Source organism: Sporobolomyces koalae, assembly GCF_050403365.1.
Source record: "Sporobolomyces koalae JCM15063 DNA, S_koalae_JCM15063T_v1_ctg2, whole genome shotgun sequence".
Lineage (NCBI taxonomy): Eukaryota > Fungi > Basidiomycota > Microbotryomycetes > Sporidiobolales > Sporidiobolaceae > Sporobolomyces > Sporobolomyces koalae.
The window spans coordinates 162,603-180,480 of record NW_027481769.1 but is presented as its reverse complement, the minus strand read 5'-3'; the positions used below and the strand labels follow the sequence as shown (position 1 = coordinate 180,480).

Below are 17,878 nucleotides of genomic sequence, written 5' to 3'. Positions count from 1 at the left end.
TTGGGAATGGCGGACCATCATCGACCTCCGCCCGCAAACGGCACTCGTGCGGACGAGCCCGAGATCTCGTTGGCGACGTTCCAATCTTCGTCATTCGACGTTTCCAAGTTCGTCACCAAGCTCATGCAGCAGGATGTCGACAGAGCCAAGACCAAATCAGGCGGTCAGTCACACGACAACCTCGCATAGAACCGGAAAGGAGTGGGAACGAGCGGGAAGAGGTGTCGCTCCACATTGAAACACCTTCGCTCCTCCCACTCTCCAACAAGGGGCAATCGATCTGACCTGTCTGTTCTTTGTAGCTTTCGATCCGTCACCGCATGTTGCGACCCTCGAAAAGACGCTCGCGTTGCTCTTGCCCCTCAGGAAGGCCAACGCGCTCAAAACCTCGGAACTCGAACGCAGCGTGAACCAGGCCGAACGGGCGTACCGTGGCGATGTGCGCGGCGCGAAAGCAGGATTCGAAGCAAGTCGCTCCTTGTGCCTGTCGTACACAGCAAATCGAGTATTCAAACTGACTCGTCTCTCTCTCTCCGTCGACTTTTAGACGGTCAATACGCAATTCTCGACCCTCGATACCAAAATCACTTCGGTTGGGCGCACAGCAGTACGGATAGGAGAACAACTGGAATCGATTGACCGGCTCCGACAACGCGCGTCGGAAGCGCACGACCTGATTCTGTACTACAACGAGTTTGCGACTGGAGACACTTCGAGGCTCGAGCAAATGCGCAAGGAAGGTGGAAGGGACGGACGACAAAAGGTTGCGATCGCAAGTCGCCGATTGCTGAGCCTCAGCAAAGAAGTCGAGGGGGTCGAGGAAGCCGAACAGGTCAGTATCCGCCGTCTCGCGTCTCCTTATCGTCTCTGCGCCAGAAGCTAAACCTTTCCGCGACATGTGATTGCAGACGAGAGAAACGATCGAACGGTACTGTGAGCGATTCGAGAAGGACATGCTCAAGCTTTTCGACAAGTATTACCGCAGGGGAGACCCGAAAGCGATGGCTGCAAGTCTATCACACTTCTCGACCCGTCTTGATTCTGGTCATCGTGGCTAAGAATGACTTGTCTGGTTCACAGCACTGCGCTCAAACGCTGCAAGATTTCAACGGTGGACAATCATGCATCCAGATCTACGTCAACCAACACGATTTCTTTATTTCCAAAGACCGCGTACAAGAGATCGCTGGCGGACTAATAGGCGGGGCAATGTAGGTACCAAACTCCGCGATCCTTATTATCGTAAGAGCCGAGCTGATTGTCTAGCCCTTTCCGCTCTCAGTTGGGAAAGTCTACCAGATCCAGACTCGCCCGCTCCGAAACAAGAACCAGGTCTGTCGAACCTGTATGACGAAATCAGGGTTACGGTTGGTCAGGAAGCTCAAATCGTCACGGCCGTGTTTCCGAATCCTTCGATTGTGATGCAAGTCTTCTTGCAGCGAGTGTTCGCCCAAGTTGCAAGTTTCTTCTCCCTGATACTGCCCTTTTTCGAAAGGCTGACGCTCGCCCCCCGGTGAACAGATTCAGGGATACATCGAGACTCTGATCGAGACTGCTTCCTCGTCTTCAACTCTCGCCTATTTGCGCATCTTGCATTTGTCTCGTTCTCAAACAAACGGTCTCGTCGATGACCTCAAATCGCACGAGTTCTTCCGATCCCTCTCTGCGTCCGGCGCTGGAGGCTCTACAGGCTCAGGCCATTCGAGATCGCTTTCATCCTCGAACCCGTCCCTGCTGAACCCGCTCGGGTCGAACCAAACTTCGATCCTGACGGGTTCGGCAGGAGGTTCGCTCACTCAAGTCAGTCACATGTTGGATCAGAGCATCGAAGAACTGTTCGTACCGTACATGGAAGGGACGAGGTACCTCGACAAGGAGGGCAAGAGTCTCACCGAGCTCTATGCGGGCAAATTGATTCGATTCACGAATTGGCATGCAAGCCTACTTCCTACTGTTTTTCTCTCGCTCGAGACTATACCAGACTGACACTGTACGAGGTTGTCAATGTAGAGAGCCGTCAACAAAGCAAAAACTGGTAACACGATCTTTGATCGAATGGTGACCCAACTCTCGAACGCGGCTCACCAAGCCCATCTGTCTTCCGCAACCAACCCTCCTTCTTCTTCGACCTCATCCTCGACGCTTGCATCGACCGCGGGAACCGGTCCGACTGTAACGGACGCTCAAGATTCGTCTCGACTCGATCGGCTCATGAAATTCTCGGGATTATCGACCATCGTTGACAAAGCTTCGGGATCTTCGTCTCCCACGATCGGTTCTTACGAAGAGACTGCAGGTACCGGTTCAGGTAGTACTGCGGGTACTGGTGGACCGATGAAGATGTATGAAGATGGGGACGGAGATCTCAGTCTTGAAACGGCAGAGAGGATGTTGGAGTGGCATGCCGAGGCGATCGGCAGGATGGTGGAGCTGAGTCCGGCGGGAGATGTGTCAGTCATCTTCGCTTTCCGGATGATTTCTGAGCTCGTCGCAAACATACTCACTCTTTCCATGAGACTGTTTCCGTTGTTCTCAGACCAAAGAATGCATTCACATTGTTGAAGGTATTGGCAGACAGTTTCGGCAAAGCCTATCTCGAAACCGCTCTCGACACGTGAGTCCCCAAACTGTCCCCCACCCTCAAACCGGTCTTGTCTTGATCTTTCGAAAAATCCTCTCCCGCACAATCAGAGCGATCCATCGATTGTCGCAGTACGATCCGAAACTGGAACCTTTACTCTCGATCCTGTCGGTCCTCAAACCGGCAGACATGATCATGCAGTTGTGGCAACGGTACATATCGACTGCGCTCGTACCGCTCGCTGGAACTTCGGTCACGGTACGAAGGGAGATGGCCATCTTTTGCAATCATGTCAGTGTCCGAATCGAGGGCAAAATCAACTCGATCGTACAACGCATGACCGATGGTAAGAAAGACCACTTTAATGGTCTCATTCAGGGCCTTTCGTATACGGCGAGCTGATGTTTGCTCGTGACAGGTATCATATCTTACCTCTCGGTACTGCTCGCGAAACAAAAGAAACTCGACTTTAAACCCAAGAATGACGACCTCGCCTTCTCGAGGATCAACACAGAACCGTGTCTGCTTGTGTGCGACTTTTTGACAAAAGTCAAAGAGATTGCCGAGGAGAGCTTGTCGGGGCGGAATCGGGAAGTGTTCCTGACTGAGGTTGGAGTCACGTTCCACACGTGCGTCACTCTTTTCGCATTCTTTCTCGATGCTCCATGGTTCTGACGTCTCTTGGTGATTCAAACAGATTATTGCTAGATCATTTCAAAAAGTTTTCGATCAGCGCTACAGGAGGTCTCATGCTCACCAAGTCAGTCAACAGTCCTCTCGCTTTCTGCAGATAGGACACTGACAATGGTGAGAACTCCGTGCAGGGATCTCGCGTTGTACCAAGATACGATCTCGACGTTCGCCCTCTCACCCCTCAACGATCGCTTCGAAATGTTACGACAACTCGGCAACGTGTTCATCGTCCAACCCGAGATCCTGCGTTCGTACTTGAACGAATCGTACCTCGCACGAATCGAGAACCGGTTGTTGAGACCGTTCGTCATGATGAGAAGTGATTATGGAGATTTCGGAAGAAGGTTCTGGGACGACATTCTCGGGGATACTGGGACCATATTACAAGACGGGACGAACGTTGCGAGTTCAGGTCCTAGCGGTCAGACAGGCGGAGGATTGGGGTTGGGCAGATTGGGAGGACTCGGATCCCTCAGTTCGCTTGGATCGTTCGCGAGTCTCAGTCAACACCTACCTACCTCGACAGACTCGGGGAACGGTACGAATGGAACGGGCGGAGATGGATCACTCGGGCGGAAACCGAGTAGGTTCGGCTCGCTCATGTTCAAGGAGGAATCGACCGATTACGGAAGTAACCACAGGATGAGCGTAGCCAGTGGAAACTAGGCCTAGATGAAGGGGGTTCGGGAATGGGCAGCTTTTTCTGATAATTGACGTGTTGTATAGGTCGTAGTTTGTGCATCTGATTTCGCTGCTATTCCGCTGCACCCTCCTCTCCCCGACAGTTGCTCGTTGAAGTAACCTTGTCCTTTACGGCGAAAATTATTGAAGCTCTGAGCACAAGTGGCGCATGAACCTGTCGGAAGGTGGACCCGACGCAACGGGCATCGTGCGCCGCTCTGATCATGATCTGTCCAGCCGAGTCGTCTTGCTTTCAAAGCCTCTTCATTCACCTTTCCAACACTTCCCGATGGTTTGGTGGGAAAACGATCTCGTTAACATTTTCCTTAGGACGTCTTCAGCTGCAAGAATCCTCTATCGAAGTCTCACCAATCCGTTCGCTGCTTACAATTATAAGCAAGAAACAGACACGCGGTCTGATCATACGTCGCTCAAGTGGCCGAGGGTCTATCAAGCTTTTTCATACGAGCTACTCACCGAGACCTTTGACCTTGCTCACAGAAACTCCGACATATTGAGCATGAGGCGATTCTGCATGGATATATTGTGTCGCATGCTTCGGTTATCCGCAACGAAGGTTGTGCCGCGAACGTATCGCCTATACTTGGGGTAGGTTCAATTGCCACAATGTTGGATCGAGATGCTTTATATCGTTTCAAGCTCCGAATTCGCCGAAGCAGTGCTCAGCGTTTCAATCTACAATCAGCACTTTGGATTCTGCTCGAAACGTGATCTCTTTGCATCGAACTGCTGACGCCTGATGCTAGGCCCTGGATCTTGATGGATTGCATTTCTGTTTCAAACATCAAGGCTGACTAGACGGCCTGTAATCAGCGTATATTGACTCTGCCTCGATCGCGAGCTGTATCCGAGAATCGTCGACGGGTTGCGAGGCAAAGTACCGTTCAATAGCGTGTGGTGTGGTGTGGCGTTGGCGTCACCAAAGATGCAGGCGCCTTCTCGGATCGTAGAGCGGGCAAAAGAGTTGGCAAGAAAGAGAGATGCAGAGCTAGTAGTTCAATGTCGAGGTGAGATCGAGGTTTCAAATCGAGGCTGGCTGATTGCGAGTCGTGGTTGATCTTCGTTTCCTTGTTCTGAAACGCGATAGTTCGTTCTCGGTTTTCGAAGGTGAAGCTCTGCGATCGGACCGGGGAGTGTGAAAAGTGCGAAAGAGGTTGAATAGAAACCCCGGCTCGAAGGGGACTCTTGCGCCGTACTATGTTTGCGGAATCTGATTCGATCTTGTTCAATCTCGACACGGGAAGTTCCCTCCTCAAGAGTCGTCTCGTACGTCGAAAGGTTCGAGAAAGCGATAGGGAGATGGCGCCTTCGATAGCAAATGCACAGAGGATGCCGACTCCTCCAGACGAAGCGCCTTTGTCTACCCAGCCTTCCGCGGCTAACGCAACTTCTCGAATCGACCTTGCTACCGACTCATCAACACGTCCGGAGGAAGCGACGACAATTTCGGAATATATCGTGTACCGGACGACGACTGGACATTCTGCGATCGCGGCTCCTGGGGACAAGAACGAGAATCAGTGTTCGCTGCGTAAGGGTTTCCTGCCTGTCTTCTTATCTTAGCCCAGAACTTGAACGAGCTCATATCTATCGTTCGGTAGCGGAAACCATTCAGAAGCGGTGGGAAGAGCACGAGATGTCGAAACAACACGGCGAACATCGAGCGCAAGAGGAGCCGGGACAATCTTGAAACGCTCGCAGTGTGACGGAACCGGAACGATCACAAGGTCCCTTTGACGCAAACGAGCAAGAGGTGCAGTTCCGCTTCCAGAGCATGTCGAGGTTGAGAATGGAGGGAAATCTGCAGCGCGAGAACAAAGCGGGAGTATACGAGTCAGCACCGTTTCCGCTCGACGACTGCTGATCAGATGTTGAAGCTAATACTCTACATGTGCAGGACTCACGCACGTTGTCGAGCTGCCCTTGTATCTAACCAAGTGGTGTAGACAGTGGGATGATCTTGGATGATTCATCACGTCTCCCGCCCGCGCTCTCGCCGACTGGCAAGCTCTTCTCCGTCAACCGCGACACTTTCAGCCAAGACCACAATTGCCATCTGTGCGCTTCAAGGAGGGCATCTAGTTGGTTCAGGACCGAAATCGCCCAGTTTCGTTGAAACGAGGGTCGGCCAGGCTGTAGCTTAAGAGCGTTCTTGGGGCACTCGAGCGAGGGAGATCTGCTCCTTTGACGAGGAGACCAGGGTGAGCGACAAGCGACGGGTTTTGTATTGACTGAACTGGGTGGTTGAGTTAGCGCTAGCTATAGGTTGACGATCACTTAAATTAAAAAAGAATCAGAGTTTGAATTCCAAGCAAAATTCTCTCCTGTTCAAACGTGATCTCGCACAAGCTCCGGTCGTCTTGGAAAACCCGACGAAAGACGAACAGGAGAAACGAGAGCGAGATGTTCCGAAGCTCTTTGCGCGAGGGAAACAATAAATTTCAGGAGGGCAAACATGAACGGGCTTTTGGGGAGCCTCGCTCAGATTGAACACGCTCGCCTTTGCTCTCAGTTTCAACTTGACTGCAACCGATGAGCGAGATTCGGAGAATTCGGCCCCCAGCAAGACTAATAGCGATTTGCTGCGACTATAAAGCGAAAGAAAGAAGGGCACGGCGAAACAGAAGAAATTGAAACGAACAAAGAATAGAACGACTAAATGAGTACAAGACGGAGGATGTAGTAATGAAAGAGAAACGAGAGGATAGCCGGAAAAGTACAACGAAGTCGCGCGGGTGAGAGGGCGAGAGGGCGGAAGCAGCCAAACTCGGACTGTTTTGTCGATGACGAACGACGATCAAGCAGTGAACTACGCCGGAAGCAAAGATCCCATGCCGTCAGAACACCTCAAGAGATGTATCCGAGGGAAGATGATGTTAATCGCGAGATCGGCACTCACTCGGAGAATAAAGTTGGTCACGACTGCCGCGAACAACGAGACACACAGTACGGTGGGACCTGTATACGAAAACGATTCAGCATTCATTCGGACACAGAGAGTTGCAAGGAAATCATACCTAATCGGTCATCGTAAGGACCGGAACCGCGCTTGCGGATCGCGTTTGCTCGCCAGTGATACGTCAGTAGGCTGTCAAAGTAAAGGTTTTCAGTTCACGTTCAAACGGCCGACTTAAGGAGGGACAGATACTGACGCATAAATCATGATACCCATCGCTACCAAGTCCAGGATAACCGAATCGTTCAGCTTGGCACTGATTCGGCGATACAGGAGAATGCATAGACTTACACACAATCGTGAACAAGCCCGCCGAGATTTTGCCAACGCGGTCTCCAAAGTTCAACAATCCGACCGACAATCCTCCGAGCACCACCGTGAAATTCAACCACGACAAAAAGGTACGTTCATTCGCGAAGAAGACTTTCGGTTCCTAGCGACACCCGAAACCCCCCAACAGATGTCACCCGAGAATGCGTCAGGTTCGAGCGAGCGAGACAAGCGGATGGGGAAAGTGGGACAGCAAGGAGAGGGACGTACAACTCGGACAGGGAGAGCGATGCGCTTGTCCCGCGAACGTTGGAGGAGCGGTTGAGTGGACCTGATTCAGCAACAGATGTTTGCAGACGTGAGAGACAGGGAGGAAAGGGGGAGACGCAGCACGCATCATCAGTTGATCGTGATTCGAGCTGATGCCTCTGATGAATGCCACTCACATGGTCGAGCGAGAGTGCTACAAGGCCGAGCGGGAAGTGCGGGAATCAGGCGACCGTTTGGCTGAGAGAGTAGAGGAAACGCGGATCTGCCGGTCTGCGGATTCTACTGTAGGAACGTGGGCTTTGCGACGCACGACCTCGCTTGGGTCAATCTTTTTCTTTCTTCGCTTTCTGCAGTATCACTCTCGATCTCTCTATTGAGACAAGCCCTACTCGAGGAAAATCATCCGAAAAATAGCTTGACGAGAGAACCTGCACAACTGGTTTTTGTTGCGTGAGGCACTCAACCATTCTTATCCGTTGCAAGCAATCTCTCAGCTACTGGCTCCAGACGGTCAATATATCGCTGCCTCGACAGGTGGTCGATGCGACTGGGAGCAATGCGTGGTAATAGTTGGGCTTTTTCACTTGGTCAAACCTGTCCGTGCCGACAGTTCGCTCACAGGATACAAAGCCGCTGCAACCCTCCTTCCTTCCTCGCTCAAGAGGTTGTACGTAGCAGCCGCATTCCGCTGCAAGAGCCGAGAAATCGAAAGAACCAAGAGATCCGGCCGCACCGAAAAGCAAAACTCTCAGTTTCGGTTCAGCATCAGTTTACGAGAGTAGAATGACCAGTACTCACCGAATCGAGGACATCAACCTGGATACCAAGCGAATTCAAATACTTTTTGAACTGCGGTGGAGGAAAGAGTCCCGTCTTGCCCGTTCCAACCAGCAGAATTTCTAAAAAGACCATACAAGCTCGGGTGTCAACAAGTGGTCCCTCTCGCTCTCGAAGTACAAGACATACCTGGTCTCGGATTGATCACTTCAAACACCTTGAGCTTGTCCGTATCGAACCCTTGCCAGGAACCACCTTTGTAATCCTCGACCGGAGGTTTCACATCCCACATGAACGCGACTCCGTCAATCATCAGGATCGGACTCGGTAGGACGAGATTGTCCGACAAGGTGTACCCTGCCGAAGGGGTGAGCGAAGTGATCGACAAGGACGGGTTCGAAGAGGGGAGGATGATATTCGGCAGCCTGGAACCTCAACGACTCGGGTTAGATACTTCTGTGTAATACAGCACTGAAGAATATGGGCAGGAATTTACGAGTCTCCCACGGCAAGCAAAGGACGCGAGAGACGGAAACAGTTCGATGATGTCGTCGAGAAGCATCGAGATCGGACGACCGGTTGGGACATTCGGGTCAATCGCGCGAACATTGGTGTCGATCGTAATGTATTCATGGCTTGAGAGCGACTTTGAATGAGTATGAGCGAATCGTAGGTAGCCCGTAGCGATCGGGAGAGATTCTGTGGAGCGACAACTTGCCAACCCCCCCTGATGTGACTTCGGGCTCTCAGCTCCCCACCGCTCCGGCTATCGGGTAGCTTCTTTTCTCTGCCTCTCTCTCCAACGCTCGCTCCGCTTATCTGTACTCGAAAGCATGTCTAATCGAGAAGAAGATCAACGGCAACACATCAACAGCGTGATTCACACTCGGCTACAAGGATGGCTCGAATCGATCAGTTCCACCGGATTCGCACGCGAGATCTCGGAACGACTCTCGCTCGACACGGTCGACGTCACTGGAGTCGAACTGATCGGTCAAGAGAATCAGACGGTCAGTTGCTGCTTTGAACTGACAAGAGGATAGAGGACAAAAACGCTCGATCCCTCTTCGCCTCTCTAATGTTCTTGCTGATGCGGTCATTTCGGTCCGGCAGAGAGCGACACGAACGGCACAATCGACAGTGACTCTGTCGATCACGGTCACCGAGGACATGTGCAACCCGTTGGGCAATCTACACGGTGGTTGTGGAGCTTGGTTGGTCGACCATTGCAGCTCGTTCGCGTTACTAGCACTCGCAGGAGACGGAGAAAGGTGGACGACAAGTGGTGTCTCGACCAACCTGAATCTCAACTATCTCAAGGCTGCTCCTGTACGAAGAACCTCCTTTGTGGCCCTTCTTGTCGGATTCGGGAACTTACACGGCTCGACCCGGCAGATTGGAACGAGATTGAAGATTGTGACAGAAGTCTTGAACTTTGGACGCGTGACGAGCTTGCTCGAGACCAAGATCTTTAACGCGTACGTCTTTGCCCATCCCACCGAGATATACGAAGGAACCGATTCGAATTGTGTTGCACTCGGTACAGGGAAACGAATCAGCTGTTGACAGTCGGCTGGCATACGAAGCAAGACCCTCAGGTCAAATCGACGAGCAAGGCCAAGCTATAGATGCTACTTGACGATAGATGGTCATTTGTATATTAGACGAGATCATTAGCCTAGCTTCGGTATCGCAACCTATTGACCGGTCGGAGCGCGAGATCCATTCAAGCGGACAGGTCCTGAGACTGCGAGTCCAGAGAAAGAGAATGAGAGAGAGCGGTGCTGCTGTACTAGCTTCGGCAGACTCCAGAGGAACTCCGAATCGCTCCACTTGCAATCTCTCAACATCCTCCAGACCGTACGACCGCCATCCCAAACGTGAGTGATCGCTCTTATGATATGTCTGTATCTGCTGCAGGCGGCCACTATGCAGTCGCGACGCACACAAGCTCTTCATCATTAAAGCCAGCGTCTCGCAACGGACCACCTTCGTTCCGATCGCGACAAGCCACGAAGGAGACTCGTATTCACAGAAGAGTTCAAGCGTGCTGCGAGCCAGAATGGCGCTCTAGGAAGGATGCAGGGTACAGCTGCGTCGGCTTGTTCAGCGAGCCGGTTCCTCTCCACGCAAGGTTACAGCTCTACTTGTGACCGGCACGATCGCATCTACGAAGAACAAACAACAGCAATGAGCGGTTCACCACCCGGACTTGAGAGCGCACACTGACAATGACCTTGCACACTCGCTTCATCCTCTCGTACAGTTCGACATCCTTTGAAACTCTCCTACCAGACTCGAATACATCGGACGATCATCTAGGAAGAGACACGCCAACATGAACATCCGACGAGCGACGATCGAAGACCTGATGGGCATGCAAAACTGCAACTTGCACAACCTACCAGAAGTATGCCAGTCTCGGAACAGTCTGCCGTCTTTCCCAGATCTCGACTGACGCTCTTGTGTTGTCCAATCGAAACAGAACTATCAGATGAAATACTGCACGTTCTTGGCATTCATTTTTTCCTAATCGCGTTTCAACGTACACACAGCTGACTTTTTGCGTGTGTACGTATCTCAGACCTGTACCACGGACTGACATGGCCTCAAGTGTCATTTGTCGCCGAGGACCACAAGGGTCGCATTGTCGGATACATCCTCGCAAAAATGTGCGCCTAATTCCCTAGACCTTCCTCCCCTAAAACAATCTTCAAGGTCCGGACTTGCGCAAATGGCTGACACGATTTCGAATGTTTGTCTACTTAGGGATGAGGAGGCAGTGGAAGAATCGCACGGACATGTCACTTCGATCTCGGTGCTCCGAAACTACCGGAGGTTGGGTTTGGCAAACAAACTCATGCAGCTATCGCGTACGTCTTTCCACCGCGTAGATTGTCAAGCGCGGGAGCACGCGAGCGATAGCTGACCAATTTTCTTTTTCATGGTGTTGGCCACGTAGAACAAGCGATGAAACAGACCTACAACGCATCCTATGTTTCGCTGCACGTGCGCAAGACGAACCGAGCCGCGTTGGCCCTGTATAAAGACACGCTAGGGTTCGAAGTGGTCGACATTGAGAAGAGTTATTACGCGGATGGAGAGGTGAGGAACAGCGATCTTTCCGTTGCTTTGACTCGACGAGCTCTGGGAACTGATCGTTCCGTTGATCGCGAATAGGATGCCTACTCGATGAAACTGTACATGAAGTGAAAAAGAGGAACATTCGCGTTCTTTCGTACGGCGCTCTCTAATATACCCTTCAGACCCTCTTGCAAACCATGTGTCGCTTGTGCGACGGATCACGTATCTCACGAGAGGTAGTCCATCGCGAAAGCACCGGCATCTCGCGAGCTTGTTGGTGCCTTGATCCGTAAATGAACGCAGCTACAGTACTGGGAAAGTAGCGAGCTCGGAGCTGTCATTCTTTACTAGTGCCGCAGCCTGTCCCAAGACGCATGACTGCGGCAAAAACGGCCGAGTCGGACGGAAAGTAGCGACAACTTTCGCGAGCGCACGCGTAGATCTCCCCGCGAAGTTCCGAACAAGTGCACCGCTCCGCACCCAAACCATCCGTCTCCCCTTTTACCTCGCTTCAGCATGACGGCCCAAGATTCAGCAACTACTACTCAAGAACCCCACAGAATAGCGCTATGCGGTGCTGGAGGGTTCGCCAAGACTGCGGTGAGTCGCATCAGTCATTCATCGGCTTCAAGACGCTACATCTGGATAGGCTTGACGAAATCGGAGAACGAGTCTGATCATGTGGGAGGATATCTGAGTGTCAAGGCAGTCGCATGTGATCCTTGTAGGCAGCTGACTCGAGAGAGCTTCGTTTACCCCCACTTCCGATACAGCATCTACCCGCGATTGCGGCATCTTCGACTCTCGTCCTCGCAGCGGTGTACTCTCGGTCTCTCTCGAGTGCTCAAGCTCTCGTCGAAGAATCGAAGCGGTACAGTCGCACTAGCCACGACCTTGAAGTGTTTGCCGACGATGCTGCTTCAGAGGATCATTCGTTCGATGCGCTCCTTGCTCGCTCCGACATCCCGACTGTCGTGTTCTCGCTCCCAATTTCGACTCAGCCGAGACTGATCGAACGGGCGTTGCGAGCGGGCAAGAACGTCATCTCGGAGAAACCTGTCGCACCTTCGCTGGACGAAGCGAAACGGTTGATCCAACTGTACGAGCGCGAGTTTCTGCCACGAGGACAGAGTTGGATCGTTGCCGAACAGTTCTCGTGGGAGTTGAGTTATTGTCGAGCGAGGAAATGGGTACAGGAGGGCAAACTCGGCGAGCTGAGAGGGTTCAGTGCACAAGTGTATATCCAACCGAGCAGGATGGCGAGGAACTCTGGATGGAGACAAATACCAGACTATCAGGGAGGGTGAGTGACGAATCTCTGTTCTGTACAGTGAGTTACAGCGCGACAACGATCCTGACTGTCGGGAACCGTGCTCTGGCAAAAAGGTACATCCTCGATGGAGGCGTTCATTTTGTCGCCGGACTGCGACATATCCTACCTTACCCAATCACTTCAGTCATCGCGACTGCGAGCCAATTGCAGGAATACCTCCCACCCTGCGACACGCTCTCTGGAATTCTCACCGCAACACCGCCTCCCTCCGGTTCCTCCCCTGCATCACCCGTGAACGGCACATTCACATTCTCATTTGGTACCGAGTCGCGCACCGCTCGGAAATACACTATCCTCGGATCGAAAGCTTCGCTCACGGTTGACTTTTCGCGAGCGGACCAGCACACTGTCACACTCTCGACGCTACCGACTTCGCCCCACGAGTCGGAACCTCACGCGTTAACGATCGAATTCCCGCAGAGAGGCGTCGACGAAGAGTTTGAAGCGTTCGGACAGGCGTTGCTCGATGGGCCCAAGTCCGACAGTTGGCACGAAGTCATGCAGCGAAGTGGACCACGAGCGACGTTGCGGGATCTCGGAGTCATCGAGGGCGCGCTCAAGAGTTCGAAAGAAGGCAGGACTGTCGATCTCGTGGAACTGGCCGGCGGGAGAGAATGGTTTGATATTCGACATCCCTGAGCGTCCATACAGCAGTTTAATCATTATTTGTCTATACTCAAGTACGAAACATTCGAACGGGAAATCTTTCAACGGGAATTCCGAGCTTTGTATCGATCATGGCAGAGTGAGCACGTCCACCATGTCAACCACGCACCTCTTCCAGGGAATTTGCGGGCTATTACGGTTCCTCTCCCTCTCGATCACGTGTATGCCATGCGATCGTTTGACGCGTGTACCCATGGCCTGAGCATGGGCAAGAATGGCGACGAACGTACATACTGCAATCACGCTCGCGGCGTATTTTCAAGACAAAAATATTAATAATTGCCAAGTTCGGCACTGTTCCAGATCATTTTTTGCTGCTTTTTTGGGTGCTGCCGACGTCGGCGTTCTCGCGTGTCTCATCTCGCTCGGGTTTCGGACATGTCTAGGCACCGGACAACTCGGCCAAGATCTCTCTTCCTCTGAACTTGTCAAGAAAGGCACGCGAAATCTCAGCAAAGCTCTCGCGAATTGCTTTCGCTCCTAGAACCTACTGCTCTATCTGATCGCTCGCCCTCCCCAACCACCACGCCGAGGCATTAATGAGCGGTCCTCGTGCGTACGACCCGGAGTTTATCGCAGCCCGGTCTTCAACGGCTGGCGCTCCTCCACGCGACCGATATTCTGCACCTTCGGTACCATACGGATATCCTCCCGCAGGTACAACACATCATGCCGGTACTCCTTCGACGAGCGCCTCACAACCGTACATGTCCGAATCGAACCAGGGCGACAAGAGGAAGCGAGAAGCTACGCGCGATCCCGATTTCTATGATGATGATGATGAATTCGGTTCACAGCACAGAGGCGGAGGGGCCGGAGGAGGCCCAGAAGCAGAAGAGGATCACAAACCGAAGAAGAAACCAAAAGGTAGAGCAGTGCTCAGTTGCGGCGAATGCAAACGCAGAAAAGTAAAGTGAGTTTCTACACCGCTTGCGCTCAGGCGGTGTCGTCTTGCTTTGGACCTTGATTCGTCGGACAACGCTGACCCCGGTTCATTGTACGCCGACGTCGTTGATTTTGATCAGATGCGATCGCAAGATTCCGTGTGCGACTTGTATCGCAAGAGGGCAGCCGGAGAAATGCGCGTGGGAAGATCCTCTCGCTCGGCCCGAAGGGCAAGTCAACGTCCGATCCTTCACGCACCAGGAGACGAACTCACAACCTTGGTCCTACTTGCGCTGCTGTGCAGGCAGCCTTTTGCGCTTGCGAGTCAATACGAGGAGGTGATCGCGCGCTTGGATCGCATCGAAAGTTTTCTCGACTCCCTCCCCAGCGACATTCGGAACCAAGCGATCAAAGCTGGATCTGTGCCTCCGCCTGGACAATCTCACTTTGATGCCGCTCCGTCGCCAACCAAGTTGGACGGCGACCTCGGAGCGAGTGTCAGTCACTCGATGCAAGTCACTGCGCCTTCTCCGGCTGGCCTCGATTTTCTCGCTTCGGCAATCGAGATGGTCCCCTGCTCTCGACCTCGACCGCAACCAGCAAATCCCCAACAGCACGTCGAGCCGACGCGAGCCGAGACTTCGATTGTCGCGCTGCCGATGCGCTTCGAAGGGCCAACAAAGGCGGTCTCGCATGGACTCGATTTGTGCTTCTCTGAATCAGAGATGCTAGACCAGCGCGACCGAGTCCTTGGCAAGATTTACGGATTGTTGCCGACGTCCGCATTGGCTCATCAGCTCGTGATGGCGTACTTTGAGGACGTTAGCTGGTTCTACTCGATTCTGCACCCACCGGCGTTCCTCGCCGAGTTTGAGCGGTTCGAGGAAATGTTGATGAGCGGGCGACATTACCAAGTTGACGTCGCTTGGCTCGGAATCTTCTTTGCCGTATGTGAAATTTCGTTCGACGAATCGGTAACCTGCCCGACTGACCCATCTGCACGCGTCCACAGGTCCTCTCGCTTGGACTCGACGGTGCTCAATCATTACAGATCGACTCTTTGCCCCTAAAGAGCAAGGCGGAAACGAGTGCGGCGTGGTATGCCGCTTCTCTCCGACTGTTCCACATGTCGAATTGGCCGGATAAGCCTCAATTCCGACAAGTGCAGCTCGTAGCGCTGTATGGTCGTGAGTATAGCTTTCTTGTGCAGTCACAAGCACAACACTGACCAAATTTACGATTCGAACAGAATTGAACTTGACCAGCGGAGGCGGAACCGACATGGGCGGATTCATGAGCTATCTCGCCATTGGCATTCGAATCGCTCAGGTCAGGATCTGCTCCTATGTACAGGGCACAGTCATCATAGCTGACAGTTCGAGCGGCATGTGACAGAAATTGCGACTGCATCAGCTTGGTACTGACCCACAAACCATGCCGCCGGACGACATCGCCTATCCGAAAGGAAAGAACAGCGTCAAACGCCAAACCGCCATTCGAGTTTGGGGCATCATCGCGTTCTTGGATATCGTGACAGCCAACAACAAAGTCGGGGCTTACGTAGGTCCTATCACGATCAATCCTTGGGTCTTTCACGAGTCTCGACTGATGGACTTGTCGCTCAAGCTCGTTAACCCGACGCAAGTGACGACACCTCCGCCAGAGAACCTCAACTTCGAGCAGCTCTCGACAACTGACTGGAGAACAGAACCGGCTCCGCGGCACGTCTGGACAGATACAACCCTCGAGCTCAACAAGGGCGGCGGTGGACGATAGTGTGTCCCTCTTTCCCTTTCTCGGCGCACATGACCAATTCGAGAGTATGCTGACGCAGAATCGCGAGAACAGCATGAGACTCGTCTTTGACCGTCTCGTCACGCATGCGAAAGACTTTACCTATGATACGGTACTCGAACTCGATCGCGAGATGCGCGCACACCTCGCCACCTTCCCCGAGTCGATGTCAGCCGAGAATGTGCAACGGGAGGAAAACAATCCGAAGCTCCGGAAACAGCGGTTCATGTCCATGTCAGGAGCGTTCTCGAGGCTGGTCCGCCTGCACAGGCCCTTCTTTGTCACAGGACTCACTTCCTCCAAGTATCGCTTCTCGACCGATGCGTGCTTGCAGGCGGCGAGGAAAGTAATCACGGCTCATTCACTGGGGAAAGAACCGCTCAAGAACATCCGGATCGTGTGGGTTCCTCGGCCCTTTTCGTCAATTCACTGTCGGCCGATGACTGACTCGTCTTGTCTCCAGACACTCGGCAACTCTAAGCGCAGCCATTGTCATCTATGCATATATGTTTCACCTCATCGACACGAACGCCCCCATCTCGGACATTGCCCGCGAAAAGTAGGTGTCGTGGACAAATTACCCCATCGGGCACGACTGACCATGGGATATTCCATGCAGGGAAACCGCTGCAGCTGCATACACCGTTTTTTCCACGACCCAAGCGACATCGCCAAAGTTGAACAAGGTCTTAAAGCATGCCGTTGCAATCCTGTCGTGAGTCGCTCGACGATACCTGCCCATGCTTCTGCAGTTCTTCTGACTGTTGAGGATTGTTGTACACTAGCCTCCTTGCTGCCACGGTCGAGCAACGCCAGACGCAGAAGAGCCATAGAATCACGCCAATGGAATCTTTCGCGCAAGTAAGCTGAAATCCTCTCGCCTAACCAGCGAACGAATCCGAGCTGACGGACGGGTGGATCTCAGGTTCTTCGACGTATTGCGAAAGAGCTCTCGCTCGCACAACCCTCTGCGGCCGATACAAAACCATCGCCGCACTCGCTTGTACCACCGACGCCAGCCGCGACGTCACCCGCTCTCTCGACCGCTGCATCCGAAGTGACTTATCGAGCATCGATTTCAGCGAGCACTCCTGCATCTTCGATTTTTCAACAATCACCGCAACTCTTGGAGCGCAAAATGTCGACGGTCGACTCAACCCTACCGTCTCCATCACCTCTACCGTCGATGCCGCTCTGCACTGGATCTCCACCAGATCCAGGGTTCGCCGCCATGTTTCTAGGAGACCTCGGACTCAGTTCGAACATGCGTCCCGGTCCCGACGTGTACGATCTCTCGTGGTTGACTGAAAGTCCAGGTGCACCGTCCCCGACACGTTACGATCCAATCGAACGCACTTCGACCCCTCAACTGTTCCATCCTACAAATAACGCTTGTTCATCCGTGTCACCCTATTACCCTACGTCCAACTCGCCATCACTCGTTCCGAATGACTCGTTGTCGTCTTCCAATGCAGGAGGAGGAGGGTTCGTCAAACGACCTTATTCTCAATCACCTCGACTGCCCAGCAAAGCTTGGTTCCGAGATGGCAGTGAAGGTGCAGACGCGTTGTACTCCGCAATCAAGTAGCAAACGATTTTTACACCCCAACCCCTAACATAGACTTTTTTGTTTTGAAAAACTTGCTTGATATAGACAAATTCGATTCAGGATTGATCTATTAGTTGCGTAAAGTGAGCGAAAAAGGAGAAGCGCTGAAGAAAGGGGTTCACAGAAGAGACAGTCGAGCGACTAGAGAGAGGAAAAAAGGTCTCTAGAACAGCTACAGGTGGAACGAGAGGGTAGGGGTTAGAAGAAAAAGCTATCAATGCGAAAAGTCAATTCGGGGGAAGGACGTCAAAGGAACGA

General features: G+C 52.7%; 7 protein-coding genes across 7 annotated transcripts; 6 read left to right on the top strand and 1 right to left on the bottom strand.

The window, feature by feature from the left end:
- Window positions 1-6: 6 nt before the first annotated feature.
- Window positions 7-3,940, top strand: SEC10 (exocyst subunit SEC10; the record flags this gene model as incomplete). The annotated part of the gene is made up of 13 exons (XM_076675767.1): window positions 7-163; window positions 303-466; window positions 548-832; window positions 909-933; window positions 986-1,211; window positions 1,283-1,457; window positions 1,522-1,935; window positions 2,011-2,450; window positions 2,537-2,614; window positions 2,692-2,927; window positions 3,000-3,210; window positions 3,279-3,341; window positions 3,406-3,940. 13 exons carry the CDS (start codon window positions 7-9, stop codon window positions 3,938-3,940), a joined length of 3,009 nt encoding a protein of 1,002 aa, XP_076536906.1.
- Window positions 3,941-5,173: 1,233 nt separating this feature from the next.
- JCM15063_005545 (uncharacterized protein) lies at window positions 5,174-5,666 on the top strand (the record flags this gene model as incomplete). The annotated part of the gene is made up of 2 exons (XM_076675766.1): window positions 5,174-5,507; window positions 5,578-5,666. The coding sequence occupies 2 exons, from the start codon at window positions 5,174-5,176 to the stop codon at window positions 5,664-5,666; spliced, it is 423 nt and encodes a 140-aa protein (XP_076536905.1).
- A 1,119-nt stretch (window positions 5,667-6,785) lies between these two features.
- Window positions 6,786-8,858, bottom strand: JCM15063_005544 (uncharacterized protein; the record flags this gene model as incomplete). Its single annotated transcript, XM_076675765.1, has 9 exons — window positions 6,786-6,934; window positions 6,994-7,064; window positions 7,129-7,150; window positions 7,224-7,365; window positions 7,473-7,533; window positions 8,057-8,160; window positions 8,271-8,371; window positions 8,439-8,674; window positions 8,746-8,858. 9 exons carry the CDS (start codon window positions 8,856-8,858, stop codon window positions 6,786-6,788), a joined length of 999 nt encoding a protein of 332 aa, XP_076536904.1.
- A 224-nt stretch (window positions 8,859-9,082) lies between these two features.
- JCM15063_005543 (PaaI family thioesterase) lies at window positions 9,083-9,877 on the top strand (the record flags this gene model as incomplete). Its single annotated transcript, XM_076675764.1, has 4 exons — window positions 9,083-9,259; window positions 9,363-9,578; window positions 9,645-9,727; window positions 9,796-9,877. 4 exons carry the CDS (start codon window positions 9,083-9,085, stop codon window positions 9,875-9,877), a joined length of 558 nt encoding a protein of 185 aa, XP_076536903.1.
- Window positions 9,878-10,587: 710 nt separating this feature from the next.
- Window positions 10,588-11,462, top strand: ARD1 (peptide alpha-N-acetyltransferase complex A subunit ARD1; the record flags this gene model as incomplete). Its single annotated transcript, XM_076675763.1, has 6 exons — window positions 10,588-10,659; window positions 10,735-10,753; window positions 10,834-10,921; window positions 11,019-11,122; window positions 11,212-11,354; window positions 11,430-11,462. The coding sequence occupies 6 exons, from the start codon at window positions 10,588-10,590 to the stop codon at window positions 11,460-11,462; spliced, it is 459 nt and encodes a 152-aa protein (XP_076536902.1).
- A 387-nt stretch (window positions 11,463-11,849) lies between these two features.
- JCM15063_005541 (Gfo/Idh/MocA family protein) lies at window positions 11,850-13,305 on the top strand (the record flags this gene model as incomplete). The annotated part of the gene is made up of 3 exons (XM_076675762.1): window positions 11,850-11,933; window positions 12,107-12,636; window positions 12,720-13,305. 3 exons carry the CDS (start codon window positions 11,850-11,852, stop codon window positions 13,303-13,305), a joined length of 1,200 nt encoding a protein of 399 aa, XP_076536901.1.
- Window positions 13,306-13,871: 566 nt separating this feature from the next.
- Window positions 13,872-17,599, top strand: JCM15063_005540 (uncharacterized protein; the record flags this gene model as incomplete). Its single annotated transcript, XM_076675761.1, has 12 exons — window positions 13,872-14,245; window positions 14,358-14,447; window positions 14,522-15,164; window positions 15,230-15,404; window positions 15,467-15,546; window positions 15,613-15,777; window positions 15,844-15,992; window positions 16,066-16,410; window positions 16,475-16,570; window positions 16,631-16,726; window positions 16,797-16,872; window positions 16,937-17,599. The coding sequence occupies 12 exons, from the start codon at window positions 13,872-13,874 to the stop codon at window positions 17,597-17,599; spliced, it is 2,952 nt and encodes a 983-aa protein (XP_076536900.1).
- Window positions 17,600-17,878: the final 279 nt, after the last annotated feature.